The sequence below is a fragment of the Fundulus heteroclitus genome, chromosome 15 (genome assembly GCF_011125445.2).
Source record: "Fundulus heteroclitus isolate FHET01 chromosome 15, MU-UCD_Fhet_4.1, whole genome shotgun sequence".
NCBI classification, from domain to species: domain Eukaryota; kingdom Metazoa; phylum Chordata; class Actinopteri; order Cyprinodontiformes; family Fundulidae; genus Fundulus; species Fundulus heteroclitus.
Genome location: NC_046375.1, coordinates 12,156,278 through 12,180,963, shown reverse-complemented (window position 1 = coordinate 12,180,963; position 24,686 = coordinate 12,156,278). Strand labels below are relative to the sequence as shown.

The following is a 24,686-nucleotide window of genomic DNA, read 5'->3' as shown; positions in this document are numbered from 1 at the left end:
ACTGCAGGGAAGATCCAGAACTCATTGAAGGGATTATATATCCTGTATGTCCTAGGAACACCTTGGAATCCCCCAGAAGGAGCTAGAGGATGTTGCTGTGCAGAGGGATGTCTGAGTTTCTCTCCTGAACCTGTTGCCTTGTGACCTGATCTCAGATCAGCGGAAGACAATAGATGGATGGATGGATGGATGGCTGGATGGATGGATGGATGGATGGATGGATGGATGGATGGATGGATGGATGGATGGAAAAAAATAAAAATATTCAATTTACTTTTTGGCTAAAATTGACATGATAGGTGACCCAACTACAAATCACCCTGCCACTTAAAGCATTTAGCAAATAGGTTGTCTAATTAAAAAGCAAAATAAAAACAAACAAACAACCTTTTCAATACACAAGTAATGAACCACCTCTATGACACGGGGTGCGAGTAAACTTTCCACCAACACTCACAAAATGAATTTTTTTATTTTTTATTAATCACACCTGTGAAGGAACAGCAAATAAGATATTCAGTGCCGGCAGTGAGGATGTGCAGGGGAAGGGTTGAGAAGCAGAGCAAGGGACTTTTAGGTGAGTGTTTACTTCTTTACAGATCGGTAAGAAAAAAAAATAAAAATTCCACACTGTGTATAAATGTAAAAATAGGAAAGTATTTCTCTTGAAAAAAAATTGGTGTCTGTGTCCCTACTACATGAAAGCAACAGCCCTGACCATAACCTTACCTAATGGATTATGACGATCAGTCAGCTGTTTTGATCAGTCCATGACAGAAACTGGTGAATCTGTTTCCCAATGCAACACTCTATTTATAAACCGCCGCTATCAGTTGGCAACAGTGACCCATTTTATTTATTTTCCATCCGACAATGTGCGCCACACAGTCACAGTTCACATCAGTGTTCCTGCTGGATCCAGCCAAAGCAAGATGCAGCGAGTCAATACGGCAACTAATCATTAATCAAAGCCTCTTTTAGGAGTAAATACAGAGGCAAAAACAGGCATAGGCTACAGTGTCAAAAACCCTCTAATGGCCTGTGGGAGTTGTTCTCCCAATCATATTAAACAAATTAGTGCTTCCAGTAATTCTGATAAAACCAAGAAATGCAGGATATTCTAATTAAACTCGACTGGCACAAAAGAGGCACAAAAACCCTCAACAAAAAACAAACAAAACAACAATAAAAGAGAGGTTTCAACTACAGTTACAAATGATCCAGTTACAAATGAGCTTCTGAGATATAAACGAAGGTGATGCCAGTAAGAAATCACCACTGGATGTAAAGTCCCTTGGGAAAGCACTCACACTTCATTTTCATAAGGTTAGAACCTCAAACTTTACCTTACAATATTTTCTATGATTTTACTGGCAAAATTCTGAATAGTGAGCATTTGTATTCATCTCCTTGGAGTCGCTGTTTTATGGGACCTCGGTTTACCGCCTTAACAGATGTAAGTATTATGTCATCCTGGCATCGTAGCTCTGGTTGTGTGTGTAAGGTTGTTGTCATTTACAAGTTTTTGGCCCTTTAACAGGTTTTATTCCAGGAATGCCTTGTCTTTAGCTCCATTGTTCTTCCCATCAACTCTAACTTTCCTGCAACTGCTGAAGAAAAGCGACTCGACGTTATGATGCTGCCACCACCACAGCCACCATGGAGATGCTGCATTCCGGGTGACTTGGGGTATTGATTTTCTCTCAAAAACTGAGTTTTCGTCTGGAAGTCAGACAGTTCTATTGACTCCAAGTGCTTTTACACTAGAATCTCATTCACTCACTTACACTCACAACATTCACACATTAATACGCTGATTTACAGATCTGTAGCAAGAAGTGGAAAAATGCCATGCTCAGGAGAATGTTGGCATCTGGCAGGAAAAGCTGGAAGCAAACCCACAACCTTCAGACTGCATGACAAACCACTCTTCCAACTGAGCTTTAATGTCCAGTTTCGTGGAGCACTAATTCTCCCACCCGAGGTGTGGATCTCTGTGGTAAATGGATTAAACTTTAGCGCTTTTCCAGTTATACTGACCGCTTTGATTGTTCAGCCCAATCACACTCACTAATGTACACACATTCATACATCAAAGATTAGTAGGCAACTTGGGGTTAATTTCCTTGCCCAGGGGCACATCATAATGTGACAGTGGGGAAGGTGGAAGCAAACCCACAACCTTCCGATTGCAAGTCGATTTCATTTAGAGGTCAAATAGTCTTATTATGTAATACAAATGAATGACAGAGTTCAGATTTTTCTTTTGTGTCCAAGTATTGAAAAACAATTTATTTCCACCACTAACTACATAACCCTAACCCAAGAAAAACAACAACCTTATTTAAGATTGTAACCTGACAAAACAGAAGCTGAGGAGGAATATCGAGCCATTATTGCCGATCGAGCAAGTGATCCTAAAGCGATCCTTTTTGGTCGAGACATCAGCAGGCGTACAGCAGTTGTTAGAACCTTAAGAAGATTTAACTTTACACTTAGAACAGCTCACAACAGAAATGTGTTTCTAGAAAGTCCAAGACGGCCTGAGCGACACAGGGCGGGTGTATTGCAACAGTATGTTTACAAGGGAAGGTGCTCTCTAAGCTACATCCCTAAAATAGTAGCTCAGTGGTTGGGTTACATGTGGGACGTTCCCCCCCCCCCCCCCCCGGGTCGCTATCAGGTGGCTGCTTTTAAAAGCACCCTGTGATTTTGTCAGTTTAACACGATTAAATCATTGCATGATTGCATCAAAGCCCCAATGATTTAGCCTCTGAGCACATCTGTGCGATCAGAAAGAAATATATACAAATATCTCAGAAGAAATACAGATAAGGTAAACAGGTTCATAGCAACCTTTTATTTGGTTCCAAAACATCATCTTCTTCTAAACGGTTGGCGTTCAACTCCTCTGTGAGCGCCCATATGGGCCTGGGTGAGTTTTTGCGCCCCTCCTACTCTCCGCGAGTGAAAGCCACCGCTGCGTCGAGGCGCGCAGAGAGCGATCCGCTGGCCGCTCGGGAGAGACGCACCGGGAGCGCCAAGGCGCAAACACACAGACAGCAGAGATGACCGTGGAGAGGCTATTTGACGAGTATGGACATTTCAAAAGGTAAGCGACGACTCTCTATCCCCTTTTCCATGTAAAAACGCCCTATTCTGTGTTCATTTAATGAAAGCCAGATGATAATATTTGGGATATTTTGTAACGGAAATGAACTTGAGATCGTTTTAAGAAGTCGATTTTAAAAGTAAACACAAAATACCCATTTACACAATATACCTATTGAATATAATCATCCAATGATGATTTACACATTCCGTTAAAATCAAGTAAACTTTGCCCCCCCCCCCCCCGCACACACACACACAAACAAAAAAGAAGCTTGTCAATTGTTCAGCGCATTTTATACGTTTCTATAGCAAAACTGTGTTATTAAAGGATCAATCCAGCATTTTTCAAACTGCATTCTGGAGCTGCGTATTGAAATGCATATCTATTTTGGCAATAATGGTGAAGTTTGAAATAAATAATTTTATTGTTTGGCTTGTCTACTAGTTTTCATACCCACCAAACTTTTCCAACCACAAACACATGTTTTTTCAGCGCCCTCTAGTTCAGTCTTTGTCAAGCTTATTCGAAAAGACATACAAAAAGCAGAGTGTAGGTCCAGACTATAACCCGTTTTCAAAAATTCCGTTAGAATAGTTTTCAGTCGGCACAAAACATCGGTAATTGACAGCAATATTATAATTGGATATCGATATCGGTCTAAATTTCCACATCGGTACATCCCTACGAATTAATGCTTTCTTTCCCTGGCCTTTTGGTTTAGGTCAATCTGATTATTTTTTCATTTTCAAATAACGAGTTGAACAGTGGTCAGTGAGATGTCGAAAGCTTGGGATATTGTTTTATAACCTAAAGCTGTTAAAAACTATCTACATCTCTATCCCTGAGAGGTCTGCTGTGCTCATTAGTCTTCCTAATGCTATATACTCACTACTTTTCTTTAACTAACCTCCTCTTTCTTTACAGAACAGCTGGAGTTAAACTGAGATTAAATTCCGCTCATTCCTGAAAATAATTGGTTGCATTGATTTGGAGATGCTACACCAGAGGGGCCTAATTCAATTCAACTCAACTCAAATTCAAAAATACTTTATTGATCCCAAAGGGAAATTAAATGTCGTTGTAACTCATATTAATCCAAATTCTTCAAAGCGTTATTGTAGATAGTGATGTAATAGTAATCCCAGCATGCACACTACACCTTTCAGATATCTATTTGTAAAAAAACAAACAAACCCAACAACAAATAAAGAAATAAATTTAAAAAGTCAATCAATCAACTATGCATTGCTTTATGTCTATTATTTTTCCTTTGTAATGTGACAACATCCATGAAAGTTCAAATAGTATGAATTCCTTTACACGAGGCTGTTATTCAGTAGACCGTCTTCTTAGAAACTTAAGGATGACTCTGAAACACCAACACTCCTTATAAGCTGTTAATGTTTGGAATGCAAATTAAACGTCATACAAGAAGGATTTCCCCTCACTCTCCTTTTATTCTTTGATACCTCTCCAGGTTCCAGGCTTGTCTGTATTTTGCAGCAGTCTTCCAGGCCATAGCATGTGGAATCCACTACCTTGCTTCAGTTTTCCTGGTCGAGACTCCAAACTTTGTGTGCAGCATCCCAGGCAACATCACCGATGTCTTGTATGGTAACATAACAGGAACCAGTCTGGAAAGTATCTTGCCTGTCATGAAGCCAGCCGGCGGCCCCTTGGTGGTTAGGACGTCCGAGGGGGAACAATGGGAGCTCAGCCAGTGCCGCAGCGCCCTGCGCATCGACCCTCAGGATTTTACATATGACTATTATGGCAACAAAACCATGAAAGAATGCAGCGGGAATTTTGTTTACGACCACAGCGAAATTCACCAAAGCATCGTGACGGACTGGGACTTGGTGTGTGAAAAAGAGTGGCTGGCAAAGCTGTGCCAGCCAACGTTCATGCTTGGAGTGCTTATTGGAGCGCTGCTGTTTGGGGACATTGCTGACAGGTAAGCAATGGTTCCAGAATGGGACATGAAAGTTGACAAATCCAGTGAGCAAAATCAAAATGCTAAATCATTGCTGAAGAATGATAATCATACAGTTGTGAAACAGTTTTGGAGGCACGATTGAATTTTGAGTTTCTGATTTAATGCTTAATTCTAATCTTTAAAAAAAAAAAAAGACGTCTGAACCTGTCCCATGTTGTCAGTTTTTTTGAACGTCCTCCACATGAAGTTAATTTTTCAAATAGCAGAATGGCTGATTTCAAATTCTTTTGAGAGCTCTTTAAATCCCTTACCAAATGACATTTTCCAACTCTTTCAGTCTCATCATGGTTTACGCTCACCTTTTAACAGTCAGGAGAACGCTAAACTAAATGCATAAGCTAAAAGGTGCACGGTGCATGTTTTGAAGTTAAATATAATTCATTTTCTTTCCCACACATGACCTTACAATTGACCAACATGTACAATGAGTTGCCTCTATAGGCTGGATTAGTTTAGGAGAGTGATTTGGAGTGAATCCTGATGTGCTGTGCTGTCTTGTTCATCTGGCTACTTTGTTGAGTCTCTGCTGTAATCAATGCATTAGTGAGAGAACATGGGCTGATTTCAATATTTATAGCTTTTTTACTTTAGAAGACATTATGCCTCTAAACAAAAGACCTGTGCAGTCACAGAAGCACTTGCTTTTCCTCTCTTCCCATGCACATGCACAACACTGGTGTCATTTCAACTTGTTGCCAGAGGGGGCAGACCTCTACAAAAAAATCCTAGAATTTACGCCATGCTCCTTTAAATCTGGTGGATTTCAGTAAAGATGTTGCAACGATGTGCACATGATTTGCGTATGTGTTATTTTAGTCTTTTAAATTAGGAATAACCTTTCAAAGACAGTTTTAAAAAAACGTTTTTCAGACTTTATTTGATAATTTTTTTTTTTTTTTTTTTTAGAAATGTTAAAGTTTATATTAAACATCCATATGTCCAGCTTTGGTAGAAAAATAAACAGGCTGTTGTGGGGTTTTCATCATTTTTTTTCCACATGATTAAGTTTGTAATCCTTCTGATCATTCAAATAATTGCATATGGGAAACGTCTTAGCAGAAAGAAGAACAGGAGGCCAGAGGTTCGGTTTGGATGACTAAAGTAGTGAGGAAAAGTGTCTGAAGCATTACTAGTAGACCTTAGACAGATAAATTGACATGGCTAAACAGCTGAGACATGGATGCTGAGCCTTTATAAGAATGCTTGGCATGCAGTCTGCCAAATGACTAAAACGGGTCCACACAGATAGATCAGAGACAGCTGTAATTGTTTTCTTGGAAAAGGCACATTTAGATCGAACCACACACTGATTAAATATTACTTCTTGATGTAGTGTCTGGTCTTGCATGAACAGCATTCAAAGTGATAATTATGGACATGGTCAATGTCTTGGTTCCTGAACCTCACATTTACCGGCCTGGTTTGGTCCAACATGAATCTTCTGCCAGTTTTGGGCTCGTCCTAAGCCATCTCTGGAGTTGACCTAGATTGAAGCAGTTTGTTGTTTGTTTGCTTTAATTTGAGTTAAAACCTGTATGCTGATCTCCTGCTGAAAATCTAAGCAACTTATTAATACTGCCTTGAGATATGCAGAGATTGTCAGGGAATTTTGGAAAGAAAGATGAAAATGTTCGCTTTACTGCAGATATTTTGTTGCCTTTGCTATTCCTTTTTGTGAAATTTGAGTTGGTCACAGTAACCAAGACAGATCTAAGAGGGTATTAACTGTAATTTCAGCAGACAAAATTAGCTTGACACAAAATGTGTATCATGTAATTGATCTTGTGGAAAAAGGCAAAATATGAGGTTAACCTTTTCTTGTAATGAGTTCTGATCAGCTTGGCTTGGGTTTTACTGTGTGTTTATTCCTCTAGGATCAAATGTTTAACAGCTGGTGTTGACAAGAGGTAGGCACTCAAGTTGAGGTCAGACAAAGTGAAAAAGTGAAAGAGCCGAGACTAGGAGCGAAAGATAAAAACGAGCTCACATGAGCTAAAATTAAAGTAAAATAAAAAAATAATCCTTAACGGTTTTTTTTTATTATTCAAATCTGTCATGCTTGTCCTTATATTTTTCATTAAACTTTAAATGTCAGCTAAAGATGTTATTGCCTGAGAGGAAAACGTGAACTGCCTTAAAGAAAACAAAAACTTAAAGGTAAATCTAGCGTTACTTTAGCCATGCCCAGAACCTCCATGTTTTTAACCCAGAAAGATATTAATCTCCATGTTATCGCCTCCTGCTCTTGCAGCATGGTTATTCCAGGATTTTCAAATAGAAATCAATAGACTGTGTAGACAAGGTGTATTTCTTTTGTTTCAAAATGGAGGATAAAAAAATGAATAAAAGTGGCCAATTCGGCTGTTTTAAAACAATGTAGAATAACAAAAATTCGGAGGAAAGGAACATGATCTGAAATGGAAATCAGTAGGAGATAAACACTGGTAGGCTTTTATTGTTTAAAAATCTGCAAATCTATATGGTTCTGAAATAACAATTTCAAGCCTAAACAGATATTGGATTTTTTTTCCCAGACTTTTTTGAATTGGTATCTGCCCCAGACAGCCAATAAATCTTGTAAAGTCCAGAAAAAGTAATGATGTCAGTAACATGCCCCTTTTAAGTATGTCTGGCAAGGGCAATTCCATCAAAAAGCCTTAAACGAGTCCAACAGCGGGTGCAACCAATGAATTCCTTGATTCTATGTTGCTTAACATTCAAACACTTTACACTCGGGCCACTGTGGAGGATGTTTTTGTTACACTTTTCACCTGAACATGCAGGTTCGTCTCTTCTATTCCTCTGCGATGTCCATCTTCCATACCTCTTTGCACTCTATTCATAGTTGTGTCTTTCCAACAGAATTGGTCGTGTCAGGATCCTGATGTTCACAAGCGTGTGTCAGTTTGGACTTGGGGTGGCCGTGGCGTTCTCTCTGAACTACTACTTATTCGTGGTGCTTCGCTTTCTGCTAGCCATGGTGAGTTCAAGGTTTCCTGGAAAATACCAACCCTTCACTGTATGTGTAGAGATTTGGCAGGGGGGGGGGGGAAGTCTCTGTTTCCACCTTTATGCTACAACTAACTAGCAACTGTTCCTTACCAAATCTTATTAATACAAACCAAGACTGACACTGAGCCAGTCTTAGAGTCAGTCCTTTAAGAAATCCATAATTTTTTTTTCTGCTTACTGAAACTTTATGTATCAATTTCATATATGAGGATTTGAAGAGTGGAAGTAAGATTATTTCCCTAAAAATACATTGGGAGAAAACACAATCATGATAATGTAAATATAACAGTGTGTTTAGACGGTGCCAGAAAAATTGCAAATCCCTAAATTGTGTGTCTCTGACACCTTCAGATGGGGCATTTAAATTCAGTTTTGAAAATTCTCTGGGCCTGAAACTGCCCAGGAACCCCCTTCACATTTTGCCACCATTTATGTTACAACAGTGCTACAACAACAACAACAACAAAACCTGATGACATGGTCCACAAAGGTCAGGTCCAATATATCTTGATAATCTCTTTAATGAAGAAAACAGATAATAATAATTGAACGTCTCTTGAACTTCAGATGTAGATACAAAAAAGAGCCATCACTTTTGCCACACTGCGATTGAGGTAGTGAAGAGGCCCAAGAAAAGGCTACCTGAGGAAGCCAGAAAACAAAGAGAGTAAGTGGATGTAGAAGAGGCCAGACAAAAGTAAATACCAGAAGGGCTTTTAGTTGCTCAAGAGAGCTCAGGGGGAAAAAAAAGCCAGACAGATGTCAGCTTAACCTGTTGCTATTAGACGGATAGGGTACGTGTTTAGTTATCACTTTGTCACTTTGTCTGTTGTGTTTCTTGTTCTTCAACAAAGAATACAACAACAGTGACTCAATTTTCAGGCTTTGTGTTCTGCATATCTTCTATTTGTTTCCTGATATTCTTCAACACACCTCCCAGACTGTGACGGAACAGCTGTTTTTACTGAGATGAACCTAAACAGCAGGCAATTGGTCGCACAGGATTTTATTTTGGAGTATCAGAATAAAGGATGTGAATAAAAATGCTTACTAAAAAAAAGTAAGAACAACAACAACAACTAAAAATCGTGGATCCTTCTTCTTCTGCTGAGGTGACAAAATATGAAAAAATAGGTCAGACTAATTTTACAAGGCTCTGCCAGTGCTGCAAACAAATTGGAATATAGACTGAAAACAAATTTCATTGCTTTGTTTTTTTGTTTGTTTCATATTTTTTCACAAATACAACAGCATAACTGTCAGTCTAAATACTGCTTTTTCTTCCCCCTGCTTCACTGGCTTCTTATGGGTTCTTTCAGCAGAACAACGTCACAAGTATGGGTTACCAAGTGAGCCACAAAAACGTCAGATAATTTAGTTTTGCATAAAGATCAGAATCTCTTCTTGCTCGTGATGCAAGCATGTATGTATCTACTTCAAACATATGACCCCTACATTTGTGTATTTGTCTGGCCTCTTCTTTAAGCTGACATTCAAAACATGTTTTAGCTGAAATTAGATCTCATGTGGGCTGCACAGTGGAGCAGTGGGTCGCCTTACCTTGCAGCAAGAAGGTCCTGGGTTCCGCTCCAACCCTGGGTCTTTGTGCATGGAGTTTGCATGTTCTCCCTCTGCATGCGTGGGTTCTCTCTGGGTACTCCGGCTTCCTCCCACAGTCCAAAAACATGACTGTTAGGTTAATTGGCCTCTATAAATTCTCCTTAGGTGTGCGTTGATTGTTGTTTTTCTGTCTGTCTGTCTCTACGTTGCCCTGTGATAGACTAGCGACCTGTCCAGGGTGTACCCTGCCTCTTGCCCATTGAATCCTCGTGACCCCATGAGGGACAAGCGTGCATAGATAATGGATGGATGGATAGATGTCATATGATGCGCTAGTCTGAGGTCAGCTGCGGAACAGCTTACTTCATGAGCCGCTTTTCAGGGTTGAGTTCAAATGACTCGAGTTTGCAGAAAATAACTTAACATTAACAGTATGTCCAAAATAAAGATGTTCACACGATAATAAAATACTTTAATGGCTGAGAAACACATGGCAGTAAGTTGTACTGAAAGGAAACCTTTGGTAAGTTTATTCCCCTTGATCTTTACCTCCCCCCCTCATCAGCTACAGCTGTTGTTTTTCACATTCAGATAGACCCAACTGTAACTACACAGCTATCACGCTATGAGGTTCTGCTTTAAAGGCTCACTGGGCAATTTTAAAATGATTAAAAAAAAAGACAAATTGTGTTGTGCAGGGATTTACCTATTATGGTAAACAAAATAGCAACAGTCATTTATGGCGACCGATGGTTGAAGGTTTAGGGAAGTTATAACAGACTCTTTAAGGATTTTATGTTTCTCATTTGTGTTTCACTCATTTTGAACACTGACTTTTATGTTCTGTTCTGCATTATTGTGGTGGCAGTGCTGCAGGTCAGTAAAACTTCAAAGAATTGCGTTGGTGGTTTAAACCGTTTAAACCCTTAACAAGCGGACAGTTTGCATTCTGTAGCCACAATAGTGATACAAAGAACCCATAAAGGCAGTTTAACACTTGGCTGTGGATTCTGTGCTGCAAACATTGTAGAAACAATTTATCCTGTGATGTCACCCTTCCTTCTTTCCTTCTTCCTCTTTGCTGTTGACAGGTGTCCAGCGGCTACCTGGTTGTTGTGTTTGTGTATGTGACGGAGTTCACCGGCAGTAAGGTGCGCACGTGGACCTCCATGCACATCCACGCAGCCTTTGCAGTCGGCATCATGGTGGTGGCTCTGACCGGTTACCTGGTCCGGGTCTGGTGGATCTACCAGATCATCCTCTCCACTTGCACCTCACCCTTTCTGCTCTTTTGCTGGAAGTTCCCCGAGACGCCTTTCTATTTAATGGCCAAGGGCCGTTACAAGGAGACTCAGGCCCTGCTGGACACGATAGCACGCTTCAACGGACTTGAGTGCCGACTCAAAGCTGAGGATCTCCTGGAGCAGGTGAACATGGAGAACGGCAAAGCACTGCTAGAGAGGGAGGAAGAGGAGCGGTCTACACAGCCAGAGAAGAAGCTATCCATTCTAGACCTGTTTGGTAGCTGGAGGATGGCGGGCCGTTCATGCACAGTGTGGGCCATCTGGTTCATCGGCAGCTTGGGTTACTACGTCTTCTCCCTAGGCTCAGTCAATCTGGGAGGAAACCAGTATGTTAATCTTTTCCTGGCTGGTGAGTGACTGTCAGATGACATTTAATGTGCACAGAAAAAGCACCCTGTTGTCATAGGAAAACATTTGGAGAGCTGTTAGTCTATAAAGAATACTTTATGAAGTTGTATGGTACCCAGAAGGAAAATTACATGAAAACATTTTGGCATCCAGACCATGAATAAACATTACAGTAGATTAATTGTATTAATTTCTAAGGGAAGATATGAAGGATGACATATTTTTCAAAAGACATTGATGTAATATAAAGATAGTGTAATTTGTTTACAAGAATCTAACCCATGGTTTTATTTAGCTTTGAATGCTTTGATTTCACAACTTACAATATTATGAATCTGTCATATAGTTTAATTTTGTACAAAAAAATTGCCTTTATGTGAATAATCCTGTGGTATTGCTTTATTAAGCATCTGTTACAGTAGCATAGGCAATTCAGTCTCCAACTAAACCAGGCTGCTATAGATATTTTGATGTGTTAAATATCTTAAGATGAAACATACCCTACATACAGCATACCACACAAAGGTACTGAAATACGCTACTGCCCAAACCACTACTGGTACATAATTTACACAAGTGCAACTAAATTGTTACAGCAGTGACCAATCCTTATTGTCTCTCGTTACTCTATGCCGATGCTCCATCTGCACTGATGAAGATTCACTCAATACATGCCAAATTTTTGAAGCAACTCAAACAGAAGGGGCAATTTTTGATCAATACAGTTAATGATTATTTGAACAGTAGGAGCCATTCATAGTTGGGAAAAACAAAAAACAAAAAATAGAAGTAACATACTATGTCCTGAGGCAGTAGCTTTACACCTTCATCCCGATACAAAAAGGAATACGATAGAATGATCTTCCATTTGTCCTTCAGTTGGGAGATGTATTATCAGCTCCACACTTTTCTTGCAACAACAATAATAAAAAATATTTAAATTCTATAGTTGCACAATGTACAACATGTCCAGAGCTAGGAACAAATAGTAACTGCACATCCTAAAATAAATGGCTGTATTAAGATAAAGTGGGAAGCATTTAAGTGACGTTCTTCCTAATAATGACAGGACTGTTCGACAAAATGCCCTTCATTTTTTCATGTGGAGATCCAAATAAAGCCCTCTTTGATCCAACAAAATAAATCAATTAATCTATTTTCCCCAGTGACAGCTTGAAAAAAGATATTGCTTTTTTATTTGAACAGCTTCGCTTTACAGGATTCTTGCTCCAAATGTTGAGAAAAGTGTTTGGTCTTTTTCTTGTGGTAATTTATTTGGTGAGCTTAACCACTCATAATAGTTTTAGTTAGTGTTGTCTAAACCTTTCCATGCTGCAATAGATCAGAGATGTGAGAGTGAGAACACATGCTGCTGTCTGTGTTAGATTTTGTTTACAGCTGTGTTTATGGTAACAGAGCCAGGAATGAACAAAAACTGTCCTCAGCTAAATGGCTTCCGCATCATATCTAATAGAGAAAATAAGATTTTGTTGAACATATCACAGATGCACTACTTGTATAATATTATTTTCAGAGCACTGGGTCACTGCCAGGTCACATCTCCATTTCTCAAAAAAATAAAATAAAAATAAAAGTAGGGAGTTATTTTGGAAAGTTTGCAGCCGCAGTTAATTGGCTGGATTGGTACTTTACTTAACTTGTTCAATTCAGATGAAGATGTCTTGCACCTTCAATTTCCAGTGAATATAAAAAGACTCCTCTTTTTAGCTTTTTTTAATCATATGGTTGAACTTGTATGCTATGTAGCAGACAAATCTTTGGGAGAAACGCCCCTTCAATTACTTCTCATCATTTAAAACAATCATGAAAAGAAAACTTTAATATAAAATTTAATTCCTTACATGCAATGAGTGCTGAGGTGCTGAGAGAAGATCTAAGAACCTTCTCTCAGCACCTTGAAGCTCCTGCCAGTGCTCGAACATCAACTGGTTATTATGATCTCCTAGATTAAATCTCGCTGCATCAGTGGCATGACAAACAGTTGACCACATGGTTGCTGACTGGTTGTTTCCAGGTGCGGTGGAGGTCCCCTCTTATCTCGTTGGCTGCTTTGCAATGGACCGGATTGGGAGGAAGAAGACATGTGCGCCGGCTCTGCTCCTGGCTGGGGTTGCTTGCATGCTCATCATCGTGGTTCCTCCTGTATGTATACAGATGTTTCGCACAGCTTAAACTCCAAAGCTGCAGCAAGTAGCACTTTGATGTGCCAGTTCAGGCTGCTTTGAACTTGTCAGTAGATCCACCCACCAACATTTCTACTTGCACAACAATAAGCATTGGACAGTTCTGCAGCTGAATCAATGTATAAAGTTGCGAGGCGGTGTATATTTCACTAATGGAGAAACGGAGAAAAGGAGCTGTGATGATATGTAATATGGTGTCTTCTTTAAGTATTGCGTAATGTGTTTTTTTTGTGTCGGTGTTTAATTTTAAGCCAGAGCTCCTAGGCGCTGACGGTAGCTGTTTTCCACAATGATATATGACACTTCCAGTCTGAAATGTGTTTGAGCTCTGGTCTCTGACCCACATTGCTCCTGTTTAGGGTTGCTCTAGCGAACAGCTTGCACTCAACATTTGAGTAAATATAACCTTTGACTTACAACCCTGAACAGAGCAAGTCAGGCATAAGGTGCCTAAAACGTTATCAGTACAGTAGAAACTGAATCCACAGAATGCATTTTTTTATATATATATCTCTATACTCTTCTAGGTCCACTCACCAGAAATTATACAAAAACAAATATTGTTTAGCTGCACAAAGATGTCATTACCTCTAATACATATGTGAGAGAGGATTAAGATGTGCAAAATCACTTATAACACAGCAGACAACCTAAGCTTAGGCAGTAAATAGGAAGTTTGTGGTTAATTCTCTATTACGATTGTAAAACCTTGACAGAATGATTACTGAGTTGAGATTTCAAACTGTCTTTGGCATCTAATATTAGCAATCAGTGTGACTGTGACAGCTAGCATAGGTTAAGCAGCCGTCTTGTTTACGTAAGTCAAACTGTTTATAGACCCTTACCTTCACTTTGGTATTTCCAAATGGATGCCAGCGTTTCCAGAGGTTGAAAGCTATAAAGATTTATACAGACCAGAGGTGGAAAGTAAAAGTACAGTTACTTTGATAAAACTTTGCTTAAATACAAGAAAAGTTACCAATGTAAAATGTTATTCAGGTAAAAGTAAAACATACCTCATAAAAATGTCACTTCAAGTAAAAGTTACTTTTGTATGAGCATAAGAAAGTTGCTCATGCATTTCACAAAGGAAACGAAGAGACACTGGCCTCAAACTGTATTCAAGTAAAAGGGCACCTATTATAAATGAAAATTCTGCACAATAATTAAACATGTTAACATTTGGTATTGTCAATATTTTGGAGGTATTTTGTGTAGTTTTAACATTGACCCTCCTTGACCAGATCTGATGAGCACGATGACAGCTCCAATTATATTCATTCATTTCCCAAAGACTGATATATTTAAATTATTTCTTTTAATTTTTATAATTATAACTGACAACTAATAAAAGCCCCAAATTCAGTATATCAGAATATTTTAATACTTTTTTAAGACCAATACAAAACAGGGATTTTCAGAGATGTTGGCCAGCTGAAAAGTATGAACACGAAAAGTATGAGCATTTACGGCCCTCAATACTTACTTGGGGCCCCTTTTCCCTGGATCACTGCAGCAATGCGGCGTGGCATGAAGTCAATCAGTCTGTGGCACTGCTCTGGTGTTATAACCGCCCAGGTTGCCCTGATAGTGGCCTTCAGCTCTTCTGCATGGTTGGATTTGGCGCATCGCATCTTCCTCTTCGCAATACCCTATAGATTTTCTACGGGGTTAAGGTCAGGCAGCTCTGGCCAGTTAAAAACAGGAATACCATAGTCCTTAAACCAGGTACTGGTAGCATTGGCACTGTGTGCTGGCACCAAGTCCTGCTTGAGAATGAAATCTGCATCTCCATAAAGTTGGTGAGCAGCAGGGAGCATGAAGTGCTCTAAAACTTCCTGGTAGACAGCTGTGTTGACCTTGGACCTCAGAAAACACAGTGGACCAACACCAGCAGATGACATGGCACCCCAAACCATCACTGACTGGAAACTTTACTCTGGACATCAAGCAACATGGATTCTGTGCCTCTCCTCTCTTCCTCCAGACTCTGGTGCCTTGATGTCCAAAGGAAATGCGAAATTTACTTTATAACCTTGGACCACTCAGCAGCAGTCCAGTCCTTTTTTGTCTTTAGTCCAGGCGAGACGCTTCTGACGCTGTCTCTTCAAGAGCTGCTTGACACCAGGAATACAACAGCTGAACCCAGGTCCTGCAGACGTCTGTGTGTGCTGGTTCTGACTCTAGCTGCAGGCCACTCTTTGTGAATCTCCCTCACATCTCTGAATGGGGTTTGTTTCACAATCCTCTCCAGGGTGCGTCATCCCTATTGATTGTACACTTTTTTTTTCCTACCACATTTTCCTTCCCTTTGCCTCTCTATTAATGTGTCTGGACACAGAGCTCTGTGAACAGTCAGCCTCTTTAGCAATGACCTTTTGTGTCTTACCCTCCTTATGCAAGGTGTCAATGGTCGTCTTTTGGACAACTGTCAAGGCAGCAGTCTTCCCAATGATTGTGTTGCCTACAGAACCAGACTGAGACCATTTAAAGGCCTTTGCAGGTGTTTTGAGTTGATTAGAGTGTCTTCAATATTGGACTTTTTCACAATATTCAAATTTATTGAGATACTGAATGTGGAGTTTTCATTAGTTGTCAGTTTTAATCATCAAAATTAAAAGAAATAAACACTTGAAATACATCAGTATTTGTGTAATGAATGCATATAATATACATATATTATATTATTATATGTTATTATACAAGAGTTATATAAATGTTTCACTTTGTGAATGCGATTACTTTTTTCATGATATGCTAATTATACGGCCAGCACCTGTATATCTTAAACATTACTCAATATAGTTTATTTTTTTCTTCATCTTTTTCTTCTTGATTGTTAACATCTATCCTAGTGCCGCTAATGTCTGATGGATGCTCCTTCTTGTTGGGATCTGATCATTCTGACCTCAAACACAGCCCATGGATCACTGCTTTTGCTTCCATTTTCGTGTTTGTTGTTTTTTTACTTAGTAACAGACGTAATTTCAAATCTTACTAAGTAATGCACATAAATCCAATCATACAAGTCAAAGTTTAGCTTTTGTAAACTACTTATAAAAGTACAAAGTACACACATTGTACTTAATTACAGTAATGCAAGTAAATGTAGCTAATCACTTCCCAACTCTGAAACGGACCATCTTAGCTGTATTCCATTTAGGCTTTCTGGTATCTGTTGAAAATTATGCAATCTCTCACAGCATGAATGAACTGAAACATTTGTCTAGAAAATATCTCCCAAAAAAATTACTTAGTTCTCTGGGTGTCCTCTAATTTCATTTTATCCACCTCGCCAATACTGTAAAGGACTAACCTTTGAGTCTTCTTCGGTCAGTAACAACTAAGTTAAACGCATACTATGCAACATTTTCAGTTAATTAATGTGTTCCATACCGTTTTGGATGATTAAATGAGTCATTTCAGGTCGAACAAAGGTTTTCTCGGCCGCCCTGGGGGTCTGTGGGGGAAATACCGCACTTGCAATTGCAAGAGCTCTCGGCTCGCACCCACAGAAGTCTTGCTTTACGGCGAGAACTCCATGTGTTTTTGCCCTGCCATTCACTATATGCACGCGCGAAAGCAACAACAAAGAACCACGTGTTAACGTCAAATAAACATGCAAGCATATCGAGTTTTATTATTATTATTATTATTATTATTATTTTTTTTTTTTATTTATTTATTTATTTTTTTTTTTTTTATGTTGGCGAGACGCTACCGCGGCGGCCGCGGCGAGGCAGCGGCGGCTTGGCGAGGCGGTAGCGTCTCGCCAACATAAAAAAAAAAATAATAATAATAAAAAAACTGGCGAGGCGGCGACTTGGCGAGGCGGCCAAGATAGCGCTGCGGTAAGCTTGATGTTCATAGCTTCACTGTGTTAGTCATTGTTTGTACTGCCGTTTTTTCCACTTTTCGTTGCGTTCGCCTGTCTGCTAAGCTCAAAACAACCGCGCCTGGCTTGACGGGGAAACCAGAACAGCTGAGCATCTTTATGACAGTGCACTTTTACTTTCGCCCTCTGGGGGGAGCCTCGCTGGAAAATCAACCCCGGTTGCATAGTATACCTTTAAGATTTTAAACTGCCTGGTGTGGTGGAGCATGGTCTGGTCACAATTTGGTAAAATTATAGCATTTGTTACTTCTATCTATCTTACTTCTGCTTATAGGCTACTTGCAAAGTCAAAAAAGCTGAAGATCAGCTGTCACATTTTTGGTTGAATGACTTGCATTTTGTCTGATGTATTAGGCATCAAAGTCTGCAAAATCACCAATTATTAGCTCAGGTTAGATAACCTACCAGACCAAATTATACAAAAAAGACCCATATTACCTTGCTGCCATGTGTGCTTTTGCAGTCCTTGAAAACACTGCCCTTTACCACTCCCAGAGGTATAAAGTTGAACATCTGTTCTTATGGTTTCACAAAGCCTTGCATGGATGTTTTCAAACTGGAAATGACGGCCAACGGTTTTTGCTATACAGTTAGAACTATGTTTAGATTTCAGCGGAAATTTGGCAACTGCGTAAGATGGAGAAAAAAATTCCCACCTTCCACAAGTAAACTCTTTGACAGAAATAAGATGACCAATGTTTCGCATTATAGACCACAGTGGCCTGTTTTACTGTAAAGTTTGTAGCATGCAGCCACAGTACAACACTAACACCAAGTACTCTTGGTAAAACAACTGTTTGTGTCCAACATCAGTACACCATAATTCCCTATTTAGTTCCCTGAATTCAGGGATAAAATAAAAAATAAAAAACTTTTGACTGTTTCTTGAACAGGAGCACACAGTGGTGCACTGAGGCCTGCAGACAGTTAAAGCCAGTTATATAGCCTGATTTTTTTCCAGTAAACTTGCAAATTGCCTAAACTCAATACTAAGACGTTTCTCAAAATGTTGTTGGCTAATTAGTGTTTAAACCTCAAGTACTCGCGTGCATCCAGATGTATACATAAAACAATTATGTTTTAATGAAGGAAGTAAGTCTTGGGATGTAGCTAATGTCAGCTTTTCAAGCATGTGATCAGACTGACAGTGATAAATGATAAATTAAAAAATCAGCACCCCATTTTATGTTCTTCCAAATGCATTTCAATGCACGGTGTGCATGAAAAATTCACACCGTGGTCCAGAGAACTAATTTATTGCTAAGTTGTCCTCTAATTTACCGCTAAAATTTATTTCCAAGCAAATGCTTGATTATAAACCACACAGTGTGTACAATTACATTTTAATGTTTCTAAAATCAAATTCTTGATTGGCAAGTCCAACGAGCATCCAAAACACCCCATAATATATGTAAAAAAAATACAAGAAGTGTTGGCTCACTTAAAAGCGGCCTTCTACTGTCTTTTAGGGTGGCCCCCAGTCGACCCAAACCAGGCACCCATGAGTAAGTTTTGGCACCAAGAGACAATCCTGGGCCCAGTTCCCCGAGGATTGCCAAATAATGTGGTCAGCTTTCATTTAGATCTTTTAATCACTCTTAGTTTGACCTGACCTAAAGCCTATTCTCTATGGAGCCCCAGACCACATAGCCCCCAGGATCAGAAACCCCTATTGCATGTTAGGGTGGGACATTGATGGAGAGGGAGATAAATAGTATGTAGTGTTAATGGTTTGGTTTTTATTAAAGTTGGTAAATCAGGAAGGTTGTTTTTTTCTTCGAAATAAAGTATTTATATGTAAAATATCAGGCCAAAATCTTTTTTTAGAATGTGAAATCATGAAACATGTCACTTGCTTCTTACAGTCTTTCTCATTTTTTTGTCTCCTATTGCCATGCTTCACACAACCTGACCTTTGAAGGAAATCGAGTCTCTGGCCATTGCCCTCAGTATGATCGGAAAGTTTGCCGTGGCGATTGCCTTCGGTCTTATCTACCTGTACACCTGCGAGCTTTATCCAACTGTCATCAGGTGAGAAAAAAGGCTGAACAAATTCGAACACGCAGACACACAAAACATTTCACAATGTGTGGCTTCTTTTTACAGATATTTCTTCACAAAAAAATTCCCCATAAATTTATCAAAGAGCTCTGAGTGGGAGCCTAGAACTGCAATAATTGAAGCTCATATACATCTTGCATTCAGTTAGTAAGGATGGGGGTACAGATGGCAGTTCTCCAGAAAATATATAATTTGCCATTTTGCTAACTAAATACTATGTGATATAATTCTGTACTTCCAGTAGAAGTCCATTGTTTGAATTTACTAGACAGTGGATTTTTCCTCTGCAGGTCCCTGGCCGTAGGTAGCGGTAGCATGATGTGTCGTGTTGGCAGCGTTGTGGCTCCTTTCTGTGTTTACCTGGCTGACGTCTGGATCTATCTCCCTCAGGTATATTCTGCATTTTCAGAATCAGAATCAGAAATACTTTAATGAACCCAGAGGGAAATTACTGTTTCAGTACAACCACCATCACATACATCACAAAATTTTCATTCCTTCTGCAAACTTTTCACACATGATCTGAGGTTTTCTTTTTTTGGGGGGTGGGGAGACTATGAATTTTTTTTTCCATTTACAGCAATATTATCCTGTAGATCAGACTTTCTGCCTAGCAGCCAATAGGATTAAGTTAGTGTTATAGATTCTATAAAGTGTGCAGGTCTTTAATTTACTCCATCAACAGGATTTAATCTTTCAGATGTCAGCAGCAGTGCAGAACTGTTTTGAGAATGCTGTTGGTTTTATCAGTTAATGAAACCAAATGTCATTTTCCCAGAGCTCCATCTGTGTCCTCTCTCCGTGGGACAGATAAGAGTCTCTGAATGAGCTGGATATTTACCAGCCAAGAAACTGAGCCTGACTGCGAGTTTGCTTTTATAGAGAGAAAAAAAACATGTTTATTGACAAACAAAATCAGTTTTCAATTCTTTTTGGCAGATGTTTATACGCGTTTGCACTGATGGCTAACTGGGTCTGTCACAGCTACATTCCTAAGCGCCTATCTTTGTCACCCAGGTCCAGCTTAAGCATTACAACTCAAGACATGCCCTCAATTTCGTGCCAGTTTATGCGTATTGACACAAAATACATCAGATTAATTTTTTGAGCAGAATCAATACCTTCTCCAAAGGGGAACGTTTCTGTAGATTTTTCTTGTGTCTCCAAATGTTTACAAGGAGCGGCCCATGTTTTAGGGTGTTTGTGCTAAAGAGCTGAGCTTTTCCAAATCTAAACCTAAAAATACCTAACATATTCTCGCTTGACTCAGCCCCAGATGCTCCAGTGTCATATAACCTTTCTTAATATCCATCTTTTCATTGAATCATTTCTCTTGAAAAGTGCACAGGTTATAATTCTGCTCCCATAATGTAAAACATATTACCATTTTCTAGCATCGCTAAAGAAGCCGAATGACTCCTGGTTACATATTGATCCAAGGGTTATGTCAAGTAGCAGTAGGGAAACAAGTAGCAGTAGGGAAACAAGTAGCAGTTAAAGATGTTTATTATAAAGGCTACAAACGGAAACGTTAGATTGGCAACACACAGGAAACTTTCTCACGAAGTGAACCACAAACGAGGAACGGAATGTCAGTGTAGGAGCACTGCAGGAAAAGAAAAGACAGGTTAGCGTGAGTCAAATCGGGGGGAAATAGATGCTGCCATCGCTCGCTTACCGCCAGGAAAGATAAACCTATCCAGGGATGATGAGTGGACGAGAAACTGTCGTGGGACAGTGGCCACTAGGTGTACCACCATGGTTAAACACTCTGGTGTCCTTCAACTGTCTGAGTGCTCCCTTTAAGCTCCAGCATGGACTACCACAACGAGCAGCAGGTGCGGGCCGCGCCCACTAGTCAACTCAAGCCACCTGTGGAATGAAAACCGGCAGAGCACGGCTGTGCAAAACAGCACGGCCTGCAAAAACCTGACAGGTTATACTTCTAGGTCTAATTAATCAATGGTTCAAGTTTTTACCAATTCAAGAAATCAAGATTCTCTACCATTTAACAGCACATTCTAGCAGCTGTCTTGTTTTTGTCTCCTAAGGCAAAATGTTGCTATCAGCAAACCTTTTTATAGTTTATTTTGATTCATGAATCATTTCAAGAACCCTCACTTAATGCTTCTTGACCAATGGCGGGACCCATTGGGAAAACCTCTGTGAAAACCTATTCTACTCTTAAAACATTGAAAAATCCAAAGAAAATCTGTATTACAAATTATAACGTTCCTATCACTAATCTGAATTTCTGATTGTATTGTTTCGTGGTTGTGAAATTACGAAATGGATACAGGATACTCTGTGTGGAGGGATTTTTATATGACCGTATCTCACTCGATGATTTCGTTTTCTTTCTTTGGATTACTCCAAATCTCAATTCTCAGACAGCACAAATAAAATGAAACAGGTGTAACACCCTTGTAGCATGAGGGATTATTTTTCCATTTATTATCATAATTCAATAAAGTGAAACGGTTTTACATTTTTTTTGTCTTAGATTGTTAAGAACCTTAAATAATCTAACAGGTCACTAATAGCTTGTTCAATAGTTTGGGTAGACTTTCTCAATTAAGCCATGTACCTACTTGGATAATGTTATAGAAGTTACTGCTTGGCTCAATTTTGAGGTGGATGTACCTTTACCAAGGAGCTTCGCATGCTGTTAAAGAAATTACTATTTGGTAATCAAAAGTCACTGTTTTGTCAGTTGGTGTTGCCATAATGCAGTTTCAATGAATCTTGGTCTACTGCCCTCTTTGCATCATATTGTAATGTTTCATGCTTTATCCGCAAAGGTATAAATGTATATTTTTTTATTCATTATGGTCTTTTCACAGCTCATCGTGGGAATCCTGGCATTCATTATCGGAGTGCTGACCTTGCTCTTACCCGAGACCTTGGGCAAACCTCTTCCCACCACCTTGGAAGAGGCCGAATCTCTTGGACACAACCCCAGCAAGAAAAAGTCAACCCTTGACACCAAGTACGCAGAGGATGGACTGGAGCTGAACCAACACGGAGCTAAGGCCTGAGCTTTTACTCCACTAAGAAACCAGGACAAAGTTTTGAAAAGAACTGACAAATGAGAGACAAGCAAGCCATCACAGGTTTACCAGACTAGTGGAAGATGGGAAAAAAAACCTTTCATCAAAATGCTTGAAATTTGTTTTTATTGTTGACATTTTGCCTTGCAAAGTGACCAACAGTTGAATATGTAACAGGGTCCTGAGAACTTTTTAACCCTACCCCTTCTGCTTACATGTAAGGGATAATGCCCTACGAGGTGTCCGTTATCAGAAATTAATGGACGACGCAGAGGCATAAACTTTGCTTCTGCAAAGTCCATTCAATTCTGATAATGGACACCTCAAAGGTCATTATTCCGCTTATACCATGGTCACTTGCGAAAGAAAGAAATATTAAGTAAAGTATCAATACTTTAATGTTTTCTTTCTACTGTCAGTTTTTCTCAAGAAGCGGCTGAGAGATCTATATAATATCTCTCGTTGTGACGCATTGCCAAGGTAGCCAGCGTCAACTGTCTTGCTGTCACCAGCTAACGTTTGAGCCAGCGCAATAATTAGGAAAAATCAGCCTATTTGACCGTAACTTTTTTATAGGCATCCTATAAGTGAGGGATAATACCCGACAAGGTGTCCATTATCAGAAATGATGGGTGATGCGGAGGCGTGAAGTTTGCTTCAGCGAAGTCAAAATAGGCTGGACTGTAGGCTGATTTTTCTAAATTAATAATTTAGAACAATCAGGCTATTTGACCAGACCTTTTTTTATATATACGTCCTGTTACACTTTTTAACAGACACCCTGCAGCCAATCACAATGGAGTATTCTCCGAGACCATAGTATAAATATTAGTAATTGTGTGATCATTGAAACAGTATTTATATGTAACGTTTAAGTATCTGTTTCTGAGACCACAGGAAAAGTATATTTTTCAGATCAACTTTAGTCTTATTTTTGTACTTAATGCAGATTTTTAAAGACTACAATGACAGGACAAATAGCCATGCCTACAAAATGATGTTTATTGTAATTATCTAAGTTGAAACCATATAGACTGATTACTTTGGAAATCAGTTATTTGACATTTTAAGATACATATCATAGCATAGAGCTTGCTTGTTAGCACTGTGGATTATATCAGAATAAGAGACGTGCCTTTTTTGTTTTAAAGGTATTTTGTTTTTACCTCCTTGTTAATCTCAGGGCATTCAGACTACTGTGAAACTAGCATCCTAAAAGTATTACAGTTCAACATCAGTTTGACAGCCTCATTTCTCACTTGGCTATGATGCCGTCGATGAGTTTACCTTTAGAACCTAACGTGAGTTGCACATGTGGGTATGTTTTGTCGTTTTACCTGTTGTTGAAGATATTAGTCAAGTTTTGGACGTGCTTGTATTTCTCTTTGCAATCTATATGCGAGACATACTCAAGGAAATGCACATCAATACTGTGTGCTCAGGAGTCAGGATATAATCTCCAGATGTTTGGACCAAATCCAGGAACAAACTGCAGCAGTGAGGTGATGTATAGCTTCCTCGCCAGAGAGAACATGAGGGGCTAGAATCATGAAACCAAAGTAGTGGTGCTCAGAAGTCAGCTCTACAATCAAAGGAATATGTTAATTTTCACGAAGAGCTCCTGCTATTTTTTTGTCATGATGGAACAATAACTATCTAACAATGAAGCTTTAGACCTCCTTTATGACTATGGTACATTTGTTATACAGCTTTATTTATAATTCTGCCAGGAAGCATATTTTACAGCGACACTGAGACGAGAAAATTAATCTAAATAAAGACTATTTCATAAATAACTACATTTGCAGCTCGTTTCTTTTTGTCGTCCACCAGAAAAAAAAGAAGGGACGAGCTAAACCTGTTCAGTGAAATCATTTTTGAAGCTCTGCAGCAGACGAGGTTCAACTGAAGCAAGCAGGAAGTTCACTCTTTCTGTGGCACTCTTCACACAGAGCAGATCTTTGTATTCAGCTACTGGGTGGAAAACTGCGCATGGATTACCTGCGAGTCTGTGTGTACCTGTGTTTACGTTTGTGTGAATGGAAAAATTTATACCAATCTGCTACAGTTGGGCTGAAAATTTCCTTGCTAGTGTTAGCCATCACTTCTGTCCACAGATGGGAAATAAAGCTCATCTCTTT

At 39.4% G+C, this 24,686-nt stretch overlaps 1 protein-coding gene across 1 annotated transcript; it reads left to right on the top strand.

Moving 5' to 3' along the window:
- Positions 1-2,717: 2,717 nt before the first annotated feature.
- slc22a16 (solute carrier family 22 member 16) lies at positions 2,718-24,344 on the top strand. Its single transcript, XM_012867371.3, has 8 exons — positions 2,718-3,112; positions 4,593-5,069; positions 7,974-8,091; positions 10,775-11,336; positions 13,371-13,498; positions 19,356-19,465; positions 19,786-19,885; positions 22,339-24,344. Exons 1-8 carry the CDS (start codon positions 3,069-3,071, stop codon positions 22,531-22,533), a joined length of 1,734 nt encoding a protein of 577 aa, XP_012722825.2. The 5' UTR covers positions 2,718-3,068; the 3' UTR covers positions 22,534-24,344.
- Positions 24,345-24,686: the final 342 nt, after the last annotated feature.